Below are 27,524 nucleotides of genomic sequence, written 5' to 3'. Positions count from 1 at the left end.
ACCCGTTACCCAAAAAACAGGGGAGCTGTTACCCAAAAAAAACATTCCAAATTCTATTTTATCAGATTAGTCAAGAAAATAAACTTTAATTACACTATATAAATTATTTGAATCTTGTTTCCTTCAGTTTGGGAACTCATAATTATAGCAAGCAGGCAGGAGCCATTTTGTGGACACTGTGCTTGTTGGCTATGTGCTTTTTGGCATGGCCATTGCCCAGGTAAAGGTAGGGTTGCCACCTTTTCTGGAAAAAAATACTGGCCTTCCTATATCTTTTTCTTTTTTCCCCTATTAATAACATTGTGATCAATCAGCATTTATACCGGCCAGGTGGCAACCCTAGGTAAAGGTCCAGAGCTAAATGGAGTGTAAGCCTTTGCCAAAAAAGTGCTACTTTGCTATGACATTAATTAGTAAATGGCCACTTGGCTAGTAAACTAAAACACAAAACCCCATATATAATATAAGGTACTAAGATTGCCTTGGAGCAGTTACCCATAGCAAACAATAAGGGCTCTTACAGACGAGCGTTTGAAGCTACGCTCCCCTGCGTTCCATTTTTATGCGTTCAGCCGCAGGGGGGTGCAGAAGTAGACACATTCAGTTTTTTTTTAAATGGGGCTGTACTCACATGTAGGCGCCGAACGCATTTGGCATGCTGCATTTTTCTTGCGTTTGGCACCTACATGCGCCTGTGTGAGTACAGCCCCATTGAAAAAAACTGGATGCGTCTACTCCTGTGCTCCCCTGCGGCTGAACGCATGAAAACGGAACGCAGGGGAGCGCAGCTTCAAACGCTCGTCTGTAAGAGCCGAAGATGTTTGCTTTTTAACAGGTGACCAGGAAATCCTACCTACTGGTTGGTTGCTATCCATTACTGTTCCTGGATAAACTCAGTGAGACTGATTTGTAAACACTGGGCAAATTTGCACCTAGGCAGTAACCCATAGCAACCCATCAATGATTGGCATTTTTTTTAAGCCAGCTGCAGGTTGAACAATGCAAGCAAGCATTTGATTGATTGCTATGGGTTACTGCTCAAGTGCCTTTTATTGCATAACCCCCAAAAAGATGTCATATCTTCACTGATAAATTTCAGCGCACTATAGATGCTACTATTTTCACAGTGCTTTCAATGTAAATGAGCCCCAGTGTCTCAGAAGCAGTGTTTACATCAGCAGTTTTTCTGTGCTTTCATACATAAAGTCTAAAAGTGCAATTATGACGGATTGCTATGAAATCACTAATCACATTGATGGTTTAGTGTCAGGTGCATGGTATAAAACTTCAGGTCTTTATCTCAAGCACAGGAGAGTTAATAGATGGTAGACTTAATTATACTCTGATAAATCTGGTGCAAAGTCCTAATCAAACCTAGACAAAATAAAATATGTGTGAGCATTCAGTATCAGCAAACCAAACATTTTGTTTAAAATATGGCATGAGTGTGCAGTAGGGATTCTTACGAAGCAGCAGATTAATCAAAGTAACTTGCATTGATATTTGGTATACAGGTGTGGGACCCGTTATCCAAAATGCTTGGGATCTGGGGTTTTCCAGATAAGGGATCTTTCTGTAATTTGAATTTTCATACCTTAAGGGCAGGGCTCCACGGACGATTCTGGCGTGATCCGACACGCTACACAAAAACGCAGACAATAATAAGGTAAGTAATTCTATTGTCGGATTGTGTCACATCGTTGATGCGACACAACACAACTGTCCGTTGCAGACGCCAGAACTGTCCGTGGAGCCCTGCCCTAAGTCTACTAGAAAATCATGTAAACATTTAGGGGCAGATTTATCAAGGGTCGAACTGCGAATACAAAAACTTCGAAATTCGAATAAAAACTGAATTAGAAAAATCTGGGTTTTTTTCCGGGTGAGTAGGCCGTTTTCATTTGAAATCGAATTGTACGAATGGAACTAACATTGTATTCGATCAAATTCGATTCAAAGTCCACCAATTGACCCCAAATAGGTTCTAGGAGGTCCCCCATAGGCTAAAACAGCAATTTGGCAGATTTTAGATGGTGAATGGTCGAAGTTGAATTTTTAAAGAATCTTAAATTACGATATTCAAATTTTCAAATTTTTTTCAAATTCACATCGAATTTGGACCATTCCCTAGTCGAAGTACACAAAAAATAGCTTGCAATTTTTCTTCTAATTTTTTTTTTCATTCGAATTTTCACTCCGACCCTTGATAAATCTGCCCCTAAATAAAAGCAATAGGATGGTTTTGCTTCCATTAAGGATCAATTATATAGTTGGGATCAAGTACAAGATACTGTTTTATTATCACAGAGAAAATGGAAATCGTTTAAAAAAAATTGGATTATTTGGATATAATGGAGTCTACGGGAAGTGGCCTTCCCATAATTTGAATCTTTCTGGAAAAAGGGTTTGCGGATAACAGATCTGTGATTGTACATGCATCTGCCAGAGGGAAGACTTGTTATGAAGATAAGCGGCAATAATAACTTGATGATCCATATCAGATTTTTGCTTTGGTCAGTCTAATTGAAAAGGATTGGCTCCATCTCTTCACTCCGTGCTGTTCCCATTCCCGAATTAACAGAACAATACAAAGGTGGCTATACACGTGCATGGTGCTGGGTGGCTAGTTTCCCATAGCAACTAATCAGCTTTTTCAACCAGCTGCAGGCAAAACAATAAAAACACCACTCTGACTGACTGCCATGGGTTACTGCTCAGATGCAAACCTGGTCAGTTGGTAAATGAGCCCCCATGTATGTGCTAGCATCCGTTTACTAAAAACACGTGACAAATAGCTCAGCTTTTCCTACATAAGAAAATTAAAATGTAAATATCTAGTGGTATCTCAGGGACAGTCCTTTCTATTGCTGACCTTAACTGTACATTCTTCTTGCCTTAGGGTAAGTCCACACATGGTAAGTCGACTGGCGACTAATCGCCTCATTTTTGCGGCGACCAATCTCCCCAAACGCCTTCCCTGACTCTGCGCCGGCTAAAATTAAAAAACGCTGGTGCTAATCACACGCGGCAATTCGATTTCCGAAGCCCCCCGAAAGGCCGCGTGTGATTAGCGCCGGTGTTTTTTCATTTTTGCCGGCGCAGAGTCAGGGAAGGCGTTTGGGGGGAGATTGGTCGCCAGGCTCTACCGACTTTCCAGCTTTCAAATGGGTGTCGCTGACCCCCATCTAAAAAAGCAAATGCTCTTTAAGGCAACACATTTATTGTTATTGCTAATTTGTATTTCTCATCTTTCTAGCAAGGTCGTCCCCTATTCATATTTCAGTCTCTTATTCAAATCAATGTTTGGTTGCTAGGGTAAACTAGACCCTAGTTACCAGATTGTTTAAAATGAAAACCAATTGCAAATTGTCTCAGAATATCACTCTCTACATCATACTAAAAGTTAACTCAAAGGTGAACAACCCCTTTAAGGTATGTAGCCACAAAGGTGTCTCCATAAGACAGAAAATACAATTGTGTTGCTGTAAGGTGGAATGGATAAAACTGCATTATGCAGCAAATGCAGGTTAAAACACCCATGGGTAGGTACCCAAGTGGCTAATCCACTCTGCTGTCTGTGGTTTAAAGGAGAAGGAAAGGTAAAAACTAAGTAAGCCTTATCATAAAGGTCCATCTAAATATACCAGTAATCCCCCAAAGTAGTACTGCTCTGAGTCCCCTGTCAAAAGAAACACTTCATTTCTTTCCTTCTATTGTGTACACATGGGCTTCTGTATCAGACTTCCTGCCTTCAGTTTAAACCTCATTGCCCTGGGCAAGAGCATGCTCAGTCTGCTCCCCCCCCCTCCCTTCTCTACTGTAATCTGAGCCCAGAGCAGGGAGAGACTCAGTGAAGTGATGTCACATCACATTTATACTGCAGCTGCTATCCTAAACAAACAGAGAGTTTCTAGAGCTTTTTACTCAGGTATGGTAAAACATTCTACAGAATAAATATAGCATTCTAGCTTGCACTATTGCAGCTAATCTATTGGCAATAAAATGCCTCTGTAGCTTTCCTTCTCCTTTAAGTAATGCACTTAGAGAAAACGACTGATCTGACAGAAACAGTCCTCGTACATACAGGAAATACATCCTATTAGAAGGCTAGATGTGAATCCAGGCTTAGAAACAAGGATCAAAGCAAATAGTATGTCATACCCTTCGTAAAAGTCACAGCATCATTTCTGTGTATTTATAGTTTGGAAGTCATACAGCCTGGTTAAAATGTACAAGACCTGCTTACATAGTAATTTGTAATAATGAGCAGAAATAGAAGCTGACACAATATTGCAGTGATCAGCTCGCCTCAGCCAAAAGCCCATTTTTGACAATGCCTGGCGGTCTTGTGCTGATAACTATTTGGCTTTTAAGTTTTTTTATTTCTTTTGCTAAACAGGGAAAAGTCTGAAAAAGAAAGGCTTAGTTTTCCTGCTTCAGGTTGTTCAGAGCAAATATGGGAGAAGGGAACTAATCAAATTACTGGTCCAAGGATAAGGCCTCTGTATAATCAGCCCCTCCTTATCTGAAAGCTTAACACTTGGAGAAGGGAGGGGTTTGTTTATACATAGCTTTTTTATTATTAGAAGAACAGGCAGAACATAGTTACTGTATATTTATTGTGCTTGTGTTTAAAAAGTACATATGGGCATGTATTGATTCTTTAAAGTCTAAATACTTGCCAAATCTCTCCCTACAAACTGAGTATTCTGTATGCAACTATGTGACACACCTGTCCAGGTAGTGTATCTCTGCTATTGTTAAAGGGGTTGTTCACCTTTGAGTTAACTTTTAGTATGATGTAGAGAGAGATATTCTGAGACAATTTGTCATTGGTTTCCATTTTTTTTTATTTGTGGTTTTTGAGTTATTTGGCTTTTTATTCAGCAGCTCTCCAGTTTGCAGTTTCAGCAGTCTGGTTGCTAGGGCCCAATTACCCTAGCAACCATGCATTGATATGAATAAGAGGCTGGAATATGAATAAGAGAGGCCTGAATAGAAAGATGAGTAATACAAAGTAGCAATAACAATACATTTGTAGCCTTACAGAGCATTTGTTTTTAGATGGGGTCAGTGACCCCCCATTTGAAAGCTGGAAAGAGTCAGAAAAAGAAGGCGAATAATTGAAAAGCTATAAAAAATAAAAAGTGAAGACCAAGCGACAAGTTGCTTCGAATTGGCCATTCAGTGACATACTAAAAGTTAACTTAAAGCTGAACCACTGCTTTAAGAAAAGGCACTGAATGCTTCATTGGGTTGATTTACTAACCCAGTGCGGTTAGGCAATTAGTAATGATCAGCCTACTAGACTTTAGAAAAGGAAAGCCAAGATCTGATTGGTTGCTTTGGGTAATTGATATGGTGCATTATTATACCTATGTTAGATTAGATGTTGTTTCACATAGTTCAGGAAGGAATGCTTTTGCAGATGTATTAAACAGTTTACAAACACATTATTCTGCATGTAATATAAAAACTCTTCTTAATTAGCCCCATTTTAGCTATAGTGTAGTATAAGTATGGGACCTGTTATCCAACATGCTGCATTCCAATAGCGTTCGGCTCTTACATGCGTCATCGTGAGGATGGGACCATACAGAGGAATTGAGTGCGCCCAAAGCTGCGGTTGAAGGGATTGAAAAGGAATGCAGGGAAGCGCAGCCCAAAACAATTGCATGTAAGAGCCTTAAGGGATCTGTCTGTAATATGGATCTCCATACCTTTAGTCTACTAAAAATCATTTAAACATTTATTAAACCCAATAGTATTGTTTTGCATCCAATTAGGATTTATTATATCTTAGTTGGGATCAAATACAAGGTACAGTTTCATTACTACAGAGAAAACAGAAATCGTTAATTATTTGATTACAATAGAGTCTATGGGAGATGGCCTTTCTGTAATTCCGAGTTTTCTGGATAACGGGCTTTCCAGATAATGGATACTATAGCTGTAAATACATTTCATATAAAAAGAATAAAAGACAGGAAACATATCAGATCATTTTGACAGGAATCAAAATTTATTTTTTTTCTCTTTTATAGAACAATAAATTCAAAATGACAATGATTTTAAATAAACATTGAATATCCTCGACATTTTCTCTTTTGCATGTAATTTAAGACCACTTTAAATAAACAATCTCTGGAACTCAAATATTCTACTTGGTATGCCCTCTAAAATACTGAAGCCAACATTTCCAAGGAAACAATTGATGTAATTCAGCCATGCGCTTCAGGGAAACTTAACCCTTCTTTAAAGGTGAAATATACACCCTCTTTTAAGGAAAAGCACAGTCCATCATGTTAATAGGGTGTATAAGCCCACTGTGTGATAAATTATACGATGAAGCATAACCAGGTCAATCATGTGAATGTGGAAAGTGGTTTGCCCCTGATTCCAGTAAACCATTTCCCAATCCAAGGAGGAAAGCAGGGTTCAAGCTCTCCAAAGCTTTTTCTAATGCCCTCAATGAATTATGGTTGTTTGTAGCCTAATCCTCTGTCAGACATGTCTTGGCTGCTTGCACCCCTCCCCTTGCATTAGAAAATAATGAGTAGTTTATTGCTCTCCTAATGCAGTTATCAGGGGCATTGAGGTGGGCAACATAAGCAGTGGAAGATTGGGCACACAGAGGATAGGATTTAAAAATTCCAAGAATCAGGAATAGCTGGCTTAAGCTCATATACTTGCCTGCTGTTGAGTAGGGAAATGGTTAATCCTCAAATATTTGGAAATCATTTGTACATGTCAATTATCAAAGATACGGCTTATGCACCCTTTAACATACATGCAATTTAGTTCATGTTTTTAAAAAAAAAAAAAAAGGCATGTATATTTTCCTTTAATACACATTTGTACATGGAGTGCAAATCATCATCCAGAAAACATAAAAACTGAAGTCTGTCCAGCCTTTCCTTTGTTCCGATTATACACTGTGTAAACTGACCATTCTTTAACTATAACGGAAGGCATCAATCATTTAACAAAGGAAACAAAAAAAAAAAAATATACAAAGATCCATTAACAAATGTCAGATGCGCTTTATGGAGAGCTTATGTGGATCACAACTAGACTGGCTTGAAATGTGCCATTTCCTCAAGGAAGAATTTCTCCCCGATTCACGTAAAGAATGCAAAACATGCAATCAAAGCCTCTCCCACCCATGCAGAATATAAAATGCCCTTCAAACAAAACATCTGATATCATAAGGCAATTTATGAAGCTAGCTACAATGCTTTTGCTGTGGCCAGAGACTTATTGGGGCAATTACATCTATTGGCTCAGTCAAGGTTTTAAAAAAATTGCCCAGATAACATAAAAGGTAATTATTGCTTATAACAACATTGATGAAGTTCTCTGGTAAGATCTAAAGCTCTACAACTGAACAACAAATCCCAAATGGGATGCTGAGAGTTGTAGCTCAGCGATGGTTTGACAGCCGCAGTGTAAAGATCAAATGGTAGCATCTCCTGAAATGTTCAAGCAAGCATGACTATGTCAATGAGGCTAGCCGACACATTAATGCAAGAGCAGGGAAAGATACTCAAGACCTATATACATATTAAAGGCTTCTGCATTTCCTGCCTGTTTCTTTACAGTACGTGCACATCAACAAAATTGCTCCAGCTCACCACATCAAGGGAAACCAGAAAAAGTAGTAAAAAAAAAACAGAATTACAAAATCTTTACCGTAGCAGGGAAACATGTACAGCATGCATTTACGTCTTGCTCTTATGGTTTGAATTAAAAAAAAAAAAAAAATTAAATACAACTAGATAAACGCGGTGCAGAGTAACCCACCAGTAGACTTTTTTCTTTGTTGTTTGAAAGCTAATAAATTAAGACGGCTCCTTCAATTTTTTATCAAACGCAAACTTCTCTATATATTTAAATATATATACTATTTACAATATTTACTGAGGTTTTTTTTCCCGTTTTGAATAGTATACATGCATTAAAAAGATATTAAATAAGTGTCACAAAATCACTTTGTTATTAACAATTTGGTGTGGAGTAAGAAAATAGTTTGTGTGAAATGGCATGTAAATTGTTTCGTTTTATGAAGAAAAGAAAAAAAAGGAACAAATATAATTTCTGTTGAACCAAAAATCACCTCACCAGGAGGAAAGCTAGCAACAACGGTTAAAGCTAGATACAGAACAGTGATCAGCAAGAAGAGTCCCGCAAACACCAGCATGGCTTACACCTCAGAATCAACAAACTCCATTTGTGTTTTTCACCATAGAAGGAAAACAACACAAGGGATGGCAAAACTAGGGGCCTTCATAGTTATTGAGCTGCAAATTGCATTATCCTTAGGTATCCACTGGCACAGAATGATGAGAGAAGTAATTCTACAACAGCTGGAAGGCTGCAGCGTAGACATCCCTGCTTTAATTTATACAATCACACATTTTGTTTTACAAATTTGCCTCATGTTTTTAACGGTTATATTTACTTTGCAGCAATTTTACGAGGTAGCTTAAAAGGGTGTGTACGATATCCAGTTTTTGCTTGCAATAAATAAATAAGCAGGAATTTTACAGGGGTGTTCAAGATAAAAATATTGTCCTTCTAGATGGTGGTGATCTACTTTTCATCTGGAAAAGAGGCTTCCTACTATAAATTGCAGGGAACCTCTGTTAACTGAACTTTAACACAGAGTATTCACATTGCACTAAAAGATGTAGTTTGGGAATAGCCAAAATGCCACTAGTTGGGTCTCCTTCCCCTTCCCTCTGGGTGGAAATGCAAAGTATTTATAATGACTTAAGGTTCTCTCCCATTTTACACACACACAAAAAAAAAATGGTACTGTCCATTTTGGCCCATATTACGAAACGTACTTTTTCTTCACAGATGCAAGTGCCATGCAAATAAATAAAGATCAGATAGCAAAACATACATGTAATAAAACTATTCAAAAGGTAGTTTCTTCTCTTTAAAAGCATTTTTATATAAACATAATTTATAATACTTTTTTTTTTAATTTTACGTTTTTGCTTTGTTTTGTTATGTACAGTCCACAGGTCCATAGCTATACATCTAAGATTTCTTCCGCTGTACCACCACACCGTAATCGGAAGCGACCTGTCCTCCAGCTGATGGTGGGATCCCACAAGGCAGACAGGAAAATATATATTGTCATGGATTCCCGGATGAACCAGGCAACTGCATAGTCCAGTTTGGAAAAGTTAAGAGGACCTCCCTGCAAAAATTGCAAGAGTAATATTATTGGCACATTGTATTACTAACACATATTTATAAAGTGACAATGTACCTAGTACCATGAGACCAACTATGTTTCATTACTTTGTAAAAGTTTTGAGAAATTAATTTTCCACTTAACTTATTTCCCAAAAGTCTGATGACATGAGAGAAATTGTAATCGTATTTTTGGGAGGCCATATTAAGTAGGGGTGTCCCAAGTATTACATTTAGATATGGTTGTTCATGTGCCTTACACGTTAACAAAGCATTTGTATGTTTTGCAGATGCACTGCTTTCTGTTTTAACCCACGAGAGCTATTTATGGTAATAGATTCCAAAGAAAACAAGTAGTAAACCCCCTCACTACCAACAATCAACTCATTTTAGGTTAATCAATTAATAAGGCTCTTTAAAAAAGATGAGGATACCATTCAATTCTGTGTGGACCATTAATTATTTCAATTGATAGACACCGATTCCTGAATCAATTTATGGCTCTTACACATGAGCGTTTTTACCTGCGCTCCCCTGGGTTCCGTTTTTCGGCGTTCAGCCGCAGGGGAGCGCAGGAATAGACGCATTTAATTATTTCAAATGGGGCTGTACTCACACAGGCGCATGTAGGCGCCGAACGCAGGAAAAATGCAGCATGTTGCGTCTCAACCTGCGTTCGGCGCCTACATGCGCCTGTGTGAGTACAGCCCCATTTGAAATAATTAAATGCGTCTATTCCTGCGCTCCCCTGCGGCTGAACGCCGAAAAACGGAACGCAGGGGAGCGCAGGTAAAAACGCTCATGTGTAAGAGCCCTTACACATGAGCGTTCTGACCTGTGCTCCCCTGCGTTCCGTTTTTTGGCGTTCAGCCGCAGGGGAGCGCAGGAATAGACGCAAGTCATTATTTGAAATGGGGCTGTACTCACTCAAGCGCGTGTAGGCGCCGAACGCAGGAAAAATGCAGCATGTTGCGTCTGAACCTGCGTTCGGCGCCTACACGCGCCTGAGTGAGTACAGCCCCATTTCAAATAATGACTTGCGTCTATTCCTGCGCTCCCCTGCGGCTGAACGCCAAAAAACGGAACGCAGGGGAGCGCAGGTCAGAACGCTCATGTGTAAGAGCCCTAAGAATTGTCAAAATTGCTTCAACTTACTTCTCGTTAATTATTACAAAAGAAAAAGGTTTTTTTACACCAATTTCTAGGTCAATTAAAGATTAACATTATTACATCAAAATATTTCCCAATTCAGTTCAAGTTCAGATAAAAGGATTTTTAAATTTAAAGTGCTATTGCTGTAATAAATTATGTCTACTCACTACTTAAAGCACCAGTAACCAACATTTTTATTAAGAAAATTTGTCTGTATACTATGAAAAAAAAGGCTTTATTTATAATAAATAACAATTTCCGCTTGCACTCCTCTTCAGAAAAGGCGTCAGGGCGACGATCCATCGTGCGGCGCTCCATGTCTCCTCCCTGGCTATCTTCTATAAGAGGAGAAATCAAGCCCCGCACGACTGATGACCCGATCGCCTTTTCTGAAGAGGAGCGCAAGCGGAGATCCGGTAAGTTATTTCTAAATAAAGACTTAGCGATTTAAACGTTTAATATATATTGGTGTTTTTTTCCGTAGTATACAAACACTTTTTTTTTTTTGATGTATGATTTTGATGTTACTGATCCTTTAAACAACTTGGATTAATTAGTAGCCAAAGATTCCTAATGAAAGTGATAATGTACAATAAATATAATATTAAAGATAAGTTCAGTGTTCATTAAATAAATTCAAACAACCAGCATTTACAAATTAATAGAATGGAAAATGGAAGATGTGTCGAAAACCCCTTTTTCTTTTGTAATAATTAACTGAGAATTAAGTTGAAGCAATTTTGAAATTCTTAATTGATTCAGGAATCGGTGTCTATCAATTGAAATCATTAATGGTCGGCACAGAATTGATTGGTATCCTCATCTTTTTTTAAGAGTCTTGAGCACTGTGCACTTTATTAATTGATTAACCTATAATTAGTTGATCGTCGGTAGTGAGGGGGTTTACTGCTTTTTTTCTTTGGACTCTAACTCTTATTGGTAATTACACCTCCGCATCATCTGAAAAGCGAGTTCTTTTTTTTTAATAAATAGGGATAACCTAGTCTTTTTTATTCATTTATTTATGGTAATAGTCATTTTGGGAGCACTGATGTAGGTAGTGGAACATAATTTCCATAAATGCAATAAAAGTGAACTGTGAGTCCAAATAATACAAAGCGTTCAACATAAATAAAAACACAATATGAAATTACGCTTTGGTTGTGTGACTATTTCATCCAAGTTTTTATTTTATAGCAAAAAAATGAAAGCCATACCTGTACTCCTCTAAGTTGAATGTAGTCAAATATGAACCAAGCCAAACAATGACACATGAAAAACACCATTATGTCCCATCGGAAGATGTGATGTGCTGCCCAACCAATGATTAAACTGGCAACAAAGCATTCAGAAATGGGCTCACAAATGATGGTTGCAGGCAGCATGTTAATCCGTAGCTTTGCCCATCTGGAAGAAGGATAAATATTATCACATGGGTAAACTTTTTTTTCTTGCAAAATATGATGTATTGCAGCCATTGTAATGAAAAGCTAAAAAAAAAGCTATCATTTGAATTATTTATATCTGTGAGGTAGGCACTTAGCTGTTCACTTTCAACAGCATATCACTGGAGGAGGGAGCATGACATTGTGACGGCAGGAGCAGTATTGGTTTTAAGAGCTGCTGTGCATTCTTGATCTCTTTCCCATATGCAAAGCATTAATTGAATTGGCAGATGATGCAATTAATTGAAGCCAGCACTGCTCCTGATGTTATGCTGTCATGATCTGCCATAATGTGTTTGTTTACAGAAACAAAATAATACTTAGCTACAGCTAAGTAAGAGTGTACTATAGAGAAACACATGAGGCTGAAGGCCGAGTGCTTTTATACAGGTCATAGAACTCTAAAGTGACTGCTAATATCCTCATAATCAGTCGGTGCATTATTAAATATAATACATAAGTTTTGCAGAGTCATATGACAGAATACATCACTAAGCACCATTTATAAGGATATAATTTACAGGACATTCATGGAAAAATGTTTTCAATATTTTGGCCAGAAATTAATGCAAACCTTTCTTTTCAGTTTACCAGCCAAGGCCCTGTCAACAACTTCAGGAACAAAACTGTTTTGATTTGTGCAGAACATTGTGTTTTTCTCCTTTTCATTATCTGCTGGAAAAACTCCCAATTCTGCTGGGAGACATCCAGATCTACGATACATGGCACTGTCAAAATTGTGCAAATATGATACCGGACACAACGCCCTAAGCCACCTTTGTTTTGCCTGGGATCTTAGAAAAAGTAACTTAAGTCTGTAACCCAGTATGCAACTTTCAATAGAGACGAAACAATCCAGATACACTGATTTTAGTATATAAAAACACAACAGTGCTGCTAAACATATTAAAAAGAGTGGCACCCTAGAATGTAGGCATGGTCCTGTTTTTATATACACTACAAAATGCTAAATCATATATAATAATCAATGTGTCCCACAAGCTACAAATGCTTTTGGCTTTAACAACGTACCTGATCATTCTGGATTGAAACTGGGATATAGAGTAACATCCGGAATTCTGCATTGCAACTTGTGTCGCCATGGAAAATTTCCAACCGCTAAACAAGTTTAAAAAAAGGGGAAAAAACATTTTTTTTGTTTAGTCTTTATAAAATGCTTCATTACTTAAAAGTACTTTATTTTATAACTAATGTGTTTGGGAATCCATCACTAAGGTAGTCAAAATTGGAAGGCTACTCCATTCGTTCATCACTCATTCCTTATGTTACGTCTTTGTTTTCCCTCTAAGAAGTATTTTTCCTGTGAATACAATAATAATGTATGCTTACAAACTTACCGGTCAGCTATTGCTTTAGCCATAAAGTAATCTTCAGCTATATACTGTGCAAAGGCGATTAATCCCCCCGCTTGGTCCAAAACTTCTTTTCTCATTAGACAAGACATTCCTGTTACACACTTGAAACCGGTTACATTAGCAGAGATGTAAGACCTTGGATGAGACGTCCCAAAGTAAACCTATTTGATGAAAACATAAATATTATTTTGATTAGAACCTTTAGGCAGCGTAATATACATGTAACATAATTTACAAACGGGCAATATGAATTGTTTGCCCGATCACAAGCATTGTCTTAAAAATGGAACATCTTTTTAGATGCCCTAAAGGAAAAACATGTTAGTTTAAGTCAAAAGAGACATCACATTTCAGTCAAGTACTTATGGATCCTGCATGACTTTGTGGTGGACGAAAAAAACATAGTTGCTCACCTGTTCTAAAGTAGCAGCAAATCCTTGCCGATCAGCCACATATGGCAGTCCGTGAACCAAACCAACTTTCTCTGTCATTTGATTGGCCATGTCTGTTAATGTGTCTGGTTTCACTGTGAAGTCAAACAATCTTAATTGGCAATGGTTCTGTGGTACAGAAACATTCTAAAGGCTATGGTGTATTAACCAGCAAAAGAGTTCCTGAAACTGATACAGCTGCCTCCCACTGACTATTATGGGATAAAAGGATACCACTTGTATAGGTGTTTTTTGACATTTATAAGCACTTCATATTTTTAATGAAATCAAACTGCCTCCACACCACTAGACTTATTTTACACTACCTCCCTTTGTTGAGGATCAGATTGCTTTGCTAATTAAATCTATATGGGCAGGACTTGGTGAAGTTTATCAAGAGGTGTGTATGAAAACATTTCAACTGGCCATTCTGAACTGTCTTCAGATAAATACATTATATTCAGCACTTTCCACTGAAAAATTATTACGCAAAATATGTCCATATTTATTTTGAATAAGCTCTACTATGCAATTTTTAGATTCCACTCTTATGACACTACAGCCTCCCTTTATTCAGCTGAAGATGCAATTTTAAAACAGCTATAGGCCATAACATATAGAATATATAGAATTAGCTAAACAGCTTGATGACTATTTAAATGTGGTTACAGAACTTCTGTTTTACACATCCACAGAGCATGATGTTGCCAAATGTTTTGCATTTCTGCAGAGAAACAGAAAATGTTTGTTTTCTGATGGTTTTGATCTAATATAAGATGCCTTCTGCTTTTGTGCCTGGGAAAGAATGCTGGGAAATGCATTCCTCAACAACTGCAAATGACTCCCATTTCCTTGGTTGCTAGACTATAGTGCCTCTACTGACACAATCACATTATGTTTGGTTTCATAAAAGTTGTTAAATTAAAATAATCTTTAAGGAAACACTAATTGTTGACTCTCCACTCCTACGCCTAAATTGCATATTCTATTTAAATCTTTTTCTGTAAATGTATCTAAAAGTTTGTCAGAAAACACAAAAAACCCAATACAGTTACAACACAGTTCCTTATGGAGGATTAATTAACTTTACACATTTTACTATTTAAAGGCAAGAAGGAAACAGTCTTTAAAAACATACCTTTTATTCCACTATCACAAATCCATATGAGATCATATTTGGCCACTTCGTATCCTGGCATTAAGTTGTTTATTTTTGGGTTAATCCCAACTTTTTTACCACCTAAAAAAGAATAAAATGATGATTAAATGCAGTATTAGTATTTACATACAATTCTACTGTAGTAGATATTCCAGAATTTTAAAGGTATCATTTCCTAAATTGGGGGAGCACAGGCTGGCCTCAATAAATGAATTTTGCTAGATAGAAACAGACAGTGGGCGTTTATGTGAGCACTAGTTCTTGTACTTGCTGATAACTGGTCCAAACGAAATTTACTTCACTATGGCGTTAGTCCTACATTCAGAAAGGGTACTCTCAGAAGCTACATCTAAGGTAAATATAAATCAACAGATTTATATTTAAATCTGTGCCCTTTCAAGCATTCAACCCCATTTTGCAAATGGCCAGACATCCAGAATCAAACCATATATACAGAGCAAAGATCTGCACAAGCCCTGAGTTATAGCATACTACAACCCATATACCACAAAGAGCCCAATGAAATGAAAAAAATAACTCCATTCAAACTTCATTCCAATGGAGTTGCATGGAAACGGCACATTCTGAGAGGAAGTCTAATGTCATTATATAGGTGTATTTTCCCAGTGTTAAAATCTGCTGAACTCATATGAACTCCTGAATTGCATTAATAATCCCAATTTATTTCAGTCCATTGAAACCGAACAGTTTTCTACATGCACAACCTGACCTACAAAATTAATAGTCTTTATGAGCGCCACTCTCAGGGGCAATTCGCTAGCGTTGGTCATTTTCGTTACTTCGCAAATTCACTAACGAACGCTGGCGTAAATTCGCTAGTGTTACTTCGCACCCTTACGCCTGGCGAATTTTCGCAACGGACGTAACTACGCAAATTCACTAACGCGCGCATTGTACTGAACGCTACCTTTTACGCTAGACTTCCTTCGCCACCTCAGACCAGGCGAAGCGCAATAGAGTAGATAGGGATTGCTTCAAAAAAAGTTAAAATTTTTTCTAAGTCCCAAAAAACGCTGGCGTTTTTTCTATATTATGGGTGATAGGCTGAAAAAGATCGAAAAATGTTTTGGGGCTCCCCTCCTTCCCCCCTACATTTCCTAACTCATGGCAATTTAACTATACAGAGGGCACATGTGTAGGGCAAAAAAAATTTTTTATTTGATGTTTTGAAGGTTTCCCAGGCATTTGTAGTGATTGTACGTATTCCTCCATTGAAATTTGAATTTGGCGCCGTATGCAAATTAACCATCACTAGCGTAACTTCACTTCGCTTAGCGAATCAACGCTAGCGCAACTTCGCAACCTTACGCTACCCCTGAGCGCAACTCCGGATTTGCGGAGCGCTGGCGAAACTACGCCTGGCGAAGTGTGGCGAAGTTACGCCTGGCGCAACTACGAATCTTAGTGAATTTGCCCCTCAGTGTCCACTAGGCACAAAATACACATAAGTGTCCCAAGGATTAGCACAGAAATGTGTAGTGGCTGAAATATTCATAGTTGGCAGGAGGGAGCTGTATGATTAGGAATCAGCTCTTTGCAGACTGGAAGAGTCATAATGGCTCATCTCTGAGTCTCTAAAGAATTAACAGTGGTTTAGCTTGCAATTTAACCTCTTCATAAATGCACCTTTCCATGCGTCACGAGTTTTTAATAATCAGCAGAAATCGGTGAGAAGCAGTCAAATAAATTGTCAATAAGAAAATTGTTCTCCCACATTCATCTACATGCAATAATCGGTGCCCCTTAGAACACACATTTTCTATCCCAAATGGTGGAAGATTATAAACACTTGCACATTTAGGCGGTTATCTACTAAAACTCAAAATTTTCTTGTCTGCCTTTTTGGGGGCAAAAACTCGAATTTTTAGAGATTTATTATACCCCCTTGCTGCAAAAAGCCAGAATCCGAAAATTCGCCATCTCAAACTTGTCGAGGTCATGTATAAATCAGTGACAGATGTCCCTATCGCAATTTTTAAGATTTAGCCCAATAATCCGAAAAAGTTTGAGTTTTTGGGCAATAACCAGAAAAAAATCATATGATTCGGATTTTCGTTCGGTTTTATTTAGTTTTTTCTCAATCTGATTTGAGTTATTTTAATGATAAATAAAGCAAAGTTGTGAATAGGGGGGTTGGTAGAGCTTTATTTGATAAAAAAAATTTGATAAATTTGGATTTAAGTAAATCCTCAATGTTTATATGTATACAAAATAAAATCATTGAATACTTGAAGATGTGCCAAATAAAGTCTGGAATAGAGAGTATCAGATATTACTAACAGCACTACAGTGACTGCTTCCTAAATGCATCACCCTGTTGTGAATTTAATTATAACCAGAGGGATCACAGCCACCCTTTCAAAAGTTGTGGTTGCCAGGCTTTGCTAGGCTTACCATGGTTTTGAATTATAACATAGAATATCACCAAAAGTAAACCTGTAAGACTGTTACCGGATGGTAATGTTGTGCTTGGTATGTATGATAAAATGCTTGTTTTTACATAACCAAGGCATGCAAACTGGAAACAGTCACTCAAAACTACAATGCAAATGTACTACTCCTAACAGTAGTAAATGAAAAGTAATGAAAAGTGCCCTATTGGTTGTAGGGGGGGGGGGTGTAACAACGGTACTTTTCAAGTCAATAGTATTAGCAATGATAAAAGTTGGAGACGGGCGTTTTATATTCAGCTGTTTTCTGCCAGATGGTAGCAGTTAATCAAACACCCTGAGTGTGGTTTTTTTCATGTTCATAAAATCTGACAGACAACATACAGTAGAGTCTCAATGTGACTTACCTATAAATAATTTGGCATCTACACTAGGATATTTGCCAAGCAATTTTTTACATACATCCACTGCTGGATCATCAAGATCTTGCACACAAAGAAGGATTTCAAACTGCAAAATAAGAGAAGAAAATAAATGTAGCTATAAGTCAAACACAGATCTTAAAAACACTACATGGATTTACAGCTGTAATCCCATTTTTGTAGATATTGGAACCTGTCAAAAAGTGTATTTTTAATTAGGTGTAACTACACCCATTGGAAATGGCTTTTAATGTCACATATAGGACCTTCTCTGCCCAGAAAAATAAATGTGGCAAAAAAGCACTACTGTGTACCACATTTTACAATGAATGAGAAAATGACAAAATTCAAATCAACAGAGCTGTGGAGTCGGGAGCAATTTTGGTTATCTGGAGCCCTCAAAAATGCCGACTCCGAAAAACTTTAAATACAAGCACTGAATGTAATCAGATTTAAAAGCTTCTATGAAGGAGGATATGACGGAAGCAATTCTGTTTCTAAGGACAATACTTTAGTTCATTTTGGATTGCATTTAGCAGCTATTCTACAGCTGTATGCCAGGTTCAATTAATATTATTTTAGGTTTTCCAATTGTGTTTGGTTTATGTAGTTTAACTTTGATTTTGGTTTAGAATTACGAAAGGATATGGCTTATATTTTTGAGCTTTGGCAGTTATAAGATACCTTGTATGTTGTGAATTAAACTTCCTTCAATCAACATGGAAAATACATTAGGGTGAGTCAGAGGTACCATAAAATGAAGAGTAGGAGTCAAAGGATTTATGTACCGACACACATCCCTGCAAATTATGATGGGTTTTATCTTTCATGAAATGATGTGTATTCTGCTAAAATCTCTGCTGGTGATTACTTCCTTTGTAAAAAGTGGTAGTGACAAAACCATGTGTGCAACTATGCCAGTACTGCCAGTATAGATTCAACACTCTCTCCCCTATCGAGCATCTGAGGAGCGCATAAAGTAATGAAGTCTCACTGATTTACAAGCACTGCATTCTTACTGCAACCGAACTTGCAAATGTAATAAATGCCAGGAATTTCACAGAATTCAACATTCATCCTCTGAAATTTCACAGGCCCTCCTCACATGTCTTCATTTATTGTCAGCCTTTAGGGACTTTTTACACCCACACTGCAATGATTAAGAATTTCTTTGAGTTATCTTGCCATGATAAATATAATAGGAGCAAAGAACATTTGAAAGGATACCCCAGAAAGAAGATTTCAACATGAAAAAGGATTCTAGGGTGACTGCATTTGCTCTAAAAAATATACTGAAGTACATATTAAAGGGTTTGTTCACCTTTGAGTTAACTTTTAGTTTGATATAGAGAAATAGAACACTGAACCTGGTTTGTATGATATAGGGAGTGATATTCTGAGAAAATTTGCAGTTGCTTTTCATTTTCTATTACTTTTTGTTTTTTAGTCATTTAACTTTTTATTCAGCTGCTTTTCACTTTGCAATTTCAGAAATATGGTTGCTAGGGTCCAGTACAGTATTTGAATAAGAGACTGGAATATGAATGGGAGAGGTCCAGAATAGAAAGATGAGTAATAAAAAGTAGCAATAACAATAAATGTGTAGCTTTGCAGTGCATTTGTTTTTAGATGGGGTCAGTGACCCCCGTTTGAATGTTGGAAATAGTTAGAAGAAAACACATCATAAAAACTAGAACAAATAATAAAGACCAATTGAAAAGTTGCTTAGAATTGGCAATTTTATGAGATACTAAAATTTAACTTAAAGGTAAACCACCCCTTTAAAGTAAAGGATCAGTGCAAGCAATGTAATAAGGCAGGCACAAATATGTACAGAGCTAAATGAGCAGCAATATGACGGACACATAAATAGCTGCTTCACACTGAGCATGACAACTGTCAACAAGGAAGTAAATTAAGCCCTCACAGTCCATTCAGTCCACAATGATTATTGAGTCAGAATCAGATTAATGAAGCCTATAAGGCATAAACAATTAATAGGTATTCATTGGGATAGATTACAATTCAATCTCTTTCACTGCACATTTATGCTGACATCAGTGTTGCACTGCTGTGCCTGACCACTATTATTTAGTAACATTTGCATTATGCTAGCAAATATTGCCAATAAATCAGTGCAATACTGAGCAAGGCTATCATAGCACAGACATTTGATTACATCTCTTTACTGGAACAGAAAGGGAACCTCATAAACTGTCAGCCTGACATTTAAGTTCCCAAAAATAGGCAATGGCTCCATTACCGGGGTACAACAGAATGGTGACCAGAATACAAGCCAATATCGATGACATTTGGGGCACATTCTTATATGCTGTTTTTTTTTTCAAGAGTACAAAAGAGAATGTTTTTCCTATAATTTTTTTCACAGCTAACCAAATATTGGATATCAAAGGGAATTTCATTTAACAGTATATTAAGGTTATCTGTACAATGGAAGAACTCAGACAGCTTAATCTAAGATGTATTAATGCGAGATGAGTGATTAGAAGCTGCTTATATAAAAGAACAGGCCAGTGCTATGAGACGTGGACAAAGAGAAACCTGGTTTTAAATGACACCTTTTTCCCCTTCCATGACTAATGACAAAGATCAACTTATATACTGTCATTTCAATCATTCTTTCCTATGCATTCAAAGCATTCACACTTGGCTAAGTAATCACCTTAAGGCCTAGTAGTTCTTGAACCCCAAAAATGCCAAGGAGCAGAGAAATGTGGTTGGCATTTCTCTGCCATCTGAAAGTCGCTGGTAGAGAAACATTACATGTGCCATTGGCTAAGCAATTAAAAGGGCAGCAACTGAAAGAGATATATAGATAGATATATATATATATATATATATGTATATATGTATATATATATATGTGTATATATATATATATATATATATATATATATATATATATTGGTATAAGGATCCGCACTCCATATCGTGAAAAAATTAAAGTTTATTCTCAATCACTGTGCATTTCAACGATCCCTATTGGAACCTTTATCAAGGAATACAAGCGTACACTTAGTTTTTGACCCCGCACCCAATTTATCCAAGTTGGAGCGCCAACATGCAGCGGATATAGAAACAGGTATAGGATTTGTTATCTGGAAATCTGTTATCCAGAAAGCTCCGAATTACGGAACTGCCATCTCCCACAAATTCCATTTTATCCAAATAATCCTAATTTTTTTAAAATAATTTCCTTTTTCTCTGTAATAATAAAACAGTACCTTGTACTTCATCACAACTACGATATAATTAATCCTTATTGGAATAAAAAACAGCATATTGGGTTTATTTGATGTTTATGTGATTTTCTATTAGACTAAGGTATAAAGAGCCAAATTACGGGGGGGGTGTTTGTGTGTGTGTGTGTGTGTACACACACATACCACTGCACTTGTTTGGAGTTTCCCTGATATGCACAGAAGGCCACATATCCACCATTAAAATGCAAGCAAGCATCTGTGTGTTGTGTTTCCTTTTATTTTTACAAAGTGATTATCTACATATTTGCAGGTTTTTTCCATATCTTTATCCAAGAACTGGAAATTACACCCTTGCTTATTGAGTACACTTAGCATTGATGGGTTGATTAGTCAATGCATATTTTCATAAAATGTTCATGGTGGTGGTGGTGGATGCCTTAAAAAAAAGGCATATGAGAATATATTTTATTGCTTACCATACTTTGCTAGAGATGGAAAAAGAAAATCAATAATGCTAGGTAAGGAAATACTGTTTAAATAAATGTTTACTTTATAAAGGTATAGGCTCCAGATATGTCAAATTTGTGGTTAAACAATGAATAATCAGTTCCACAACAAAATACAGTATAATTATTAGAATCCGAATGATGCTTTAGTCTGATATAGAACACTCAGCCCTACAGTTTGCACACTATAATTCCCAGAAACACAGGTCCATAGATAACTAGAATTACAAAGACACAAAAACTGCATATAAGGTCAAAGAAGCCAAACCAACTGCATTACATGTATTTACTGTATGTAAACATGGGAAAAGCTAACACAACCTTCTGATGCTGGGTATTGTTGTGCTATGAAAAGGATAATAACCAAATACTATGGTTTCCTCCCAAACTCCACAAACATTCAGGCAGGTTGATTGTTAGCTAAATATAACCAAATGAGATTTGGACCTTAGCTTATAAACTAAGTCAAGACAGGGACTGATGTGAAAGATGAATAACCTCTGTTAAGGCCTGCATAAAAAGGATAGTATTACATATTTATGAATATATAAATACTGGGATCAATATATCTATTAAGTTTGTCCATTGTGTCATTGTAACATCTGAACATGCATGTATATTTCAGGTATCTTTCAGATACAGACAGGGCCTGTGGAACAGGATATGCCAGATTTAATTTACATACTGCAAAAGTGGAATATACATTTAGTCTAATGTATGCATAGAGCATGTGTTAATCATCCTTAATCAAAAAAATCTTTTTTAATATGCAACAGCCTGGACAGGAAAGGAACACCCAAATTGTTGTCACAAATATTTGCTACAACTAGAAACAAACTATAGATCAGGCAGGTTTTCACTAACTGAAGTTGGCAACATCAATACCATGTTATCAATACACACACAAAAAAGGGGAAATCAGTGCTACACAGAAGCAGGAAAGTTTGATGATCAGACCACAAAACGGAGATAAGCGTGTGTGTCTCTGTGTGTGTCACTCGCTTATTACAAAGCCCTTTTCCTGCTTTAGACCCTTAACTTTGAGCAAGACAAGGAATGCGGTGCCAGTCATTGACACTATATTGTGAAATCATCCTTAGGGTTTTCCGAGGTTGCCCGAAGTTGCCTCATAATTCATTTGGAAGTAATGATTGGGAGCACTATATTAACTTGTGTAAAGATTACTGAGGTTTATTGCAGACAGGGCTGAAAACTGGCTTGCTCAAATACTGAGGCTGAGAATCAGCCCCTACACTGGCACTGGCATCATCTCCTGCCTGTACCCAGAACGCAAATAATGCAAAGACTCACGTAGGGGATGATTCTCTGCCTGCGTATTTCAGCAGACCTGTTTTCAGCCCGTCGGGTTTATCCTTAAAATCAGACAGACAACTAGCATGTTACAGGGTAAGCTATGGTCAGTTTAGATTAAACAGTATAAATATAGCTGTGATAAGAGATTTTATGACATCAAATCATAACCCTATGATTACAGTACTTGCCCAGTAATCAGCAGAGCAGCAAAAAAGTTCCTTAAGATACAACTACATAGAAGATATTGCTTTATACAAAACACAAAGTTAAACTCTCCCTGCAGAGAATGTATTCCAAAACGTGTCCCTGAATATCATGCTCATGTATCCATGCAGAGAAGCACAGTGGAGTTCATGGGAGCCATCTTCTGCATCTTCGGATCCTTTTTCCTTTGGCACTTTTTGGTGCATGCGCAGTTTGCGTGAATAGCGGTCTGGCTACAACTGTGCATTCGCCAAATAGCTCAGTGTCGTTGGTCCCTTACAAAAGAAGACTGAAGATGTGGGAGATGGCAATACACGGGCCAATAAGCTGCCGACTCTATCGGCCCGTGTATGGCCAACTTAAGTCTGGGGCTACAGGTAAATGCAATTAGAAAAATTAATTTAGAGATTTACAAATGTATCATGTGGCTTGCCCCACAGATGCAAATGTCTTGAAGCTGGCACAAGTGGGATTTTCAGTGCTCTCTAGCATTGGTGTTGGTGGAATTCCACAATAACCAAAGGCAAGAGAGATGACCCACAGCAGAAATTGTCATGTGTGCCGTGAGCTTAAAGCATTAGCTCAGCTACATCTTGCTTTTGTATGTTTTCTTTGCATATGACTTTAAATATCTAGTGTCAGAATCATTATCATGGATTCTAAAGACTACAGGAAATGATTAACACATCACGAGGAATCAAACCTGCAATAAGCGGCTTACAATACAATGCAGTTAATAAAGATAAATATCATCCATTGCTCTCTATACATCTACAGTATGAAACCCTTCTTGGTGGCAAGAAATATTTTATTTGCAGGTACTGGACACACAAATATTAACTTAAAATGTAAATAAAATGACAAGTGCTGGTGTTAGGCCTAAGATCTCTGCTGAACAGCAAAGCAAACCAGTACTGTGTAATGAGTATTGCTCTGTCTGGCAAATCTGTCAGATTTGTTTTAGGATTTAACTATGGACAATAAACCAGCCTGTGTGGCTCTACCACAAAAAACTATTTTATAGCCATGAAATAAACAGTGCTTTCATTAAATGATTGTTAATAAGTGTGCGCGTGTACCACCAATGTATGCACCCTAAAACAAGACTTTCTTTTTCAAACTTTCAAGTGATTTTGTTAATAAACCTGTGAAATTGTTTTGGTGCCATATTTTAAATAAGGGAAGAAACAGATGCCCCGCAGCAATCATAATAATAATCATAATAAAAAGTATGGCCAATGAGGTACAATGGATGTATCTTTTAAAGAAATGCCATTTAAAAAATAAATAAATAAGTTAAAAAAAATAAAATAATTATATATATATATATATATATATATATATATCAATTATCAGCAGACCAGCACTCCCTTTTAAAATATAATATTTTTTATTGTTGTCATGGTCCACATTAGGACCTTTTTCAAGGATATATATATCTACACATACACATACACACACACACACAATTAATTTCACTTTTGAAAGAAAGCAAAGCAAAATGCTTACAGCCATACATAACATTATCTACAATAACCCCAAAGCAACAAGGCATCAGGGGTAACCACTTTATGAAGTTAGAATTTTACAGATGTTAAATCTAATGTTAAAAAGGGGTATGTTACAGAAATACTGAGAGTTTCCACAAAGCATGTCTTTAATGTTTATATGTATTACAGTCCAACATCAACAGATTAGTTGTTTGGCAAATCAATTCTAGACCAGCCCCAAACTAATTTACAGCCCTGATACAAATGAAATAGTGTAGAAATCGATGCAACTTAAATGCTGAGGTAGTTAAATTATTACTGAATAAAAGAGCAGAACTTTACCCTTTGCACTGCTCTTTAATCTTAGAAATGCTGAATAGTTTGCGACCATGGGTATGACATGAATTCCCAAAGGAATGGCATAACCCAGGAGTTCTAAGATTGTTGCCCCACTTAATTTCAGAAACCACAATGAAAGTTTCTTATTTTTTTGTAACTACGGTATTAGTTTACCATACAGGTGGAATGCAGCCAAATCTTTGAAAAACACACTAAGAAGGTCATGTACAATAAAGGTAGCAATTATAGATGCTCTCTAGACCTTTATAACTGATCTGCTACCAGAGCGTATAATGCAGCTACTGCTGCTGCACTGTCCATTCTCCCACTGTATAGGGAATCACATTCAATTAAAAAAATGGGAAAAGAGTGGCACACACAATATATTGGAAATGGACCATTTTCACTCTTCATGCACTTTTGAAATAAATGTGTAGGTTACCTTATACACTTGCAATATAGACCATGTATTACAGGTATGGGACCTGTTATCCAGAATGCTCGGGCCTGGGGTTTTCTGGATAATGGATTTTTCCTTAATTTGGATGTTCATACCTTAAGTCTATTAGACAATTACCTAAACATTAAATGAACCCAATAGGTTGGTTTTGCCTCCAATAAGGATGCATTATATCTTAGTTGGGATCAAGTACAAGGTACTGTTTTATTATTACAGAGAAAAGGGAAATCATTTTTAAGATTTTATTTGGATTAAAAGTCTATAGGAGAGAGCCATTCCGTAATTCAGAGCTTTCTGGATATTGGTTTTCCAGATAATGGATCCCATACCTGTACCAGAAAATAGGTTGGTCTCTAGGTGGTAGTATGCAAACCTGTTACTAGTTACACATTTTAACATGGCAATATAAAACATTGCTGATATTTAAAACTGGTGCATGCAATTATATATGTATTGGCCTCAGGAACACTATCAAAGCTCATCCAGATATTACAAATTGCATTTTTCCCTTTGATTACAGATCATTCTTATAAGGTTGGAGGCTCATTCTAATGATTCCTTATGAGCCTTTTTAAATAGAAGTAATGTTAACAAAAGGCGTGGCTCTAATATTTGACTTGGCACAGCATGCCTAAAAGGTTTGCTCAAACAGGAAAGTTTTAAAAAGCTACTGCTGTTCTGAAGGTACTCTAAAGCCTGGGAGGCAAGCTCTATAATTATAAGCTCTATATATTATATAGCAAAAGTATTAAATATAGCTACTTTAAGATAACATCTTTGTAGCGGTATACAGGGAGTTCTGGAGTTACAGACACTCGACGTACATACAACTCACACTTTCAAACGGATGCTTTACAGTAATTTACTGTAGTTTGCTTGACCTTTATTAGCATTAAGCTTTAATAACACCCACCCCAATCCCCTCTGGCTTGTGTTGTCTCCTGCAGAGCACAGAAAAGTAAAAATAAATACTATGTTAAAGGGGTTGTTCACCTTCCAACCAGAGGCGGGCCACGCTGTCCAGGCACTCTAGGCAAGCCGGGCAGTAGCGGCGCCTGTGCGAATCTGCGCATGAGCGAACTTGCGCTCGCATGCGCATGCTCGAACCTGCATGCGCAGAATCGAAGAAGATCGCCGGAGGGGAGAGGCGGGGAAAATTGACTGAGGGGAGACGGGGTAAAGCACTTGAGGGGAGGGAGGCAGGGAGGAACGACGGAGGGGTGGAAGGCGGGGAGAGCAACGAACATAACTAGGGGTAGGCAAAAGTCAGGTACCTGCCCAGTGCCCCCCTTTCGTTGCACCCTAGGCAGGTGCCTCTTCTGCCTACCCCTAGTTCCGGCCCTGCTTCCAACACTTTTTTCAGTTCAGTTGGTTTTAGACAAGGGTAAAACAAAGACAATATACAGAAAGAAGAAAACATAAAATATTAAGAACAACAAAAAATGATATCAGAAGGGAGTGACCCCTAGTAGCATTCACAAGATGTATGTACAGTCAGTGCAAGCAGTAGTACACAATAATTGACAACATCTCGGAAACAGCATAAGTAGAACCCAGTAACATCCTCTTAGTCAGTGGTAGCAAGGGTCACCAAAAGAATAGAAAGACAAGGGTGGATCAGTACATCACAATCTAACAAATCCTAAGGATGCAACAACATCATCATCACGATCTATCATCAAGTTCACAGGAAAACAAAGTTCACAGATGCAGACATTACCCGTTCCATGAAGGGACATCATACAGCAGCTAAAGCATGGGTATAATCCAATGAAGATTTGAAAAGGGTCCAGGATGCCCAGGTTGCAATATACTTGGTAGGGGATTTGGTTGTGTATGAACAATTCTTCCGTACGTTGTATCTGGTTAAGTTCCACTACCCATTCAGCCACTGTGGGCGGTCTAGTACTCTTCCATAATCTAGGAATGACAGTTCGAGCTGCCGCTATTGCAAATGCTATAAAGCCCTTAGGTACAATTTTCAGCTGAGTAGTGGGGGAAGGTATTGTTAGCAGTGCTAATGAGGGATCAGGTGGGATAACTACCCCTACGACCCGAGAGATGAGCTGGAAGACTGATATCCAAAAGGGTTGCAATAAGTGACAGCACCACCAAATATGCGTCATGGTCCCTCTCTCCATGTTACAGCGCCAACATAAATCGGACACTCCGGGGTAAATACTATGTAGGGTCGTGGGGCACCTATACCACCTGGTGAGAATCTTATAGTTAGTCTCCTGTGCTTTGCACGCGGTGGCCAACTTGTGAGTAAGGGTAAAGGATCGTTCCCAGTCTTTGACACTAAAGGAAGTATTAAGCTCTCTCTCCCAGTGAGCCTTAAATTCGAGATCCTGGGTACCCTTCAGCTCCAAGAGTATGGAGTA

At 37.6% G+C, this 27,524-nt stretch overlaps 1 protein-coding gene across 1 annotated transcript in view; it reads right to left on the bottom strand.

The window, feature by feature from the left end:
• Window positions 1-8,875: 8,875 nt before the first annotated feature.
• Window positions 8,876-27,524, bottom strand: part of ugcg.L (UDP-glucose ceramide glucosyltransferase L homeolog) — a gene marked incomplete at both ends in the record, with an annotated part of 41,265 nt that continues 22,616 nt past the window's right edge. The window contains 7 exon segments of the mRNA NM_001090475.1: window positions 8,876-9,211; window positions 11,577-11,766; window positions 12,837-12,923; window positions 13,163-13,341; window positions 13,594-13,706; window positions 14,750-14,851; window positions 17,589-17,691. Of these exon segments, the coding sequence (NP_001083944.1) occupies window positions 9,041-9,211; window positions 11,577-11,766; window positions 12,837-12,923; window positions 13,163-13,341; window positions 13,594-13,706; window positions 14,750-14,851; window positions 17,589-17,691 (945 nt within the window).

This window comes from Xenopus laevis, chromosome 1L (genome assembly GCF_017654675.1).
Source record: "Xenopus laevis strain J_2021 chromosome 1L, Xenopus_laevis_v10.1, whole genome shotgun sequence".
Classification (NCBI taxonomy): Eukaryota; Metazoa; Chordata; class Amphibia; order Anura; family Pipidae; genus Xenopus; species Xenopus laevis.
The sequence above is the reverse complement of the archived record's forward strand: the minus strand, read 5'-3'. Positions and strand labels throughout refer to the sequence as shown.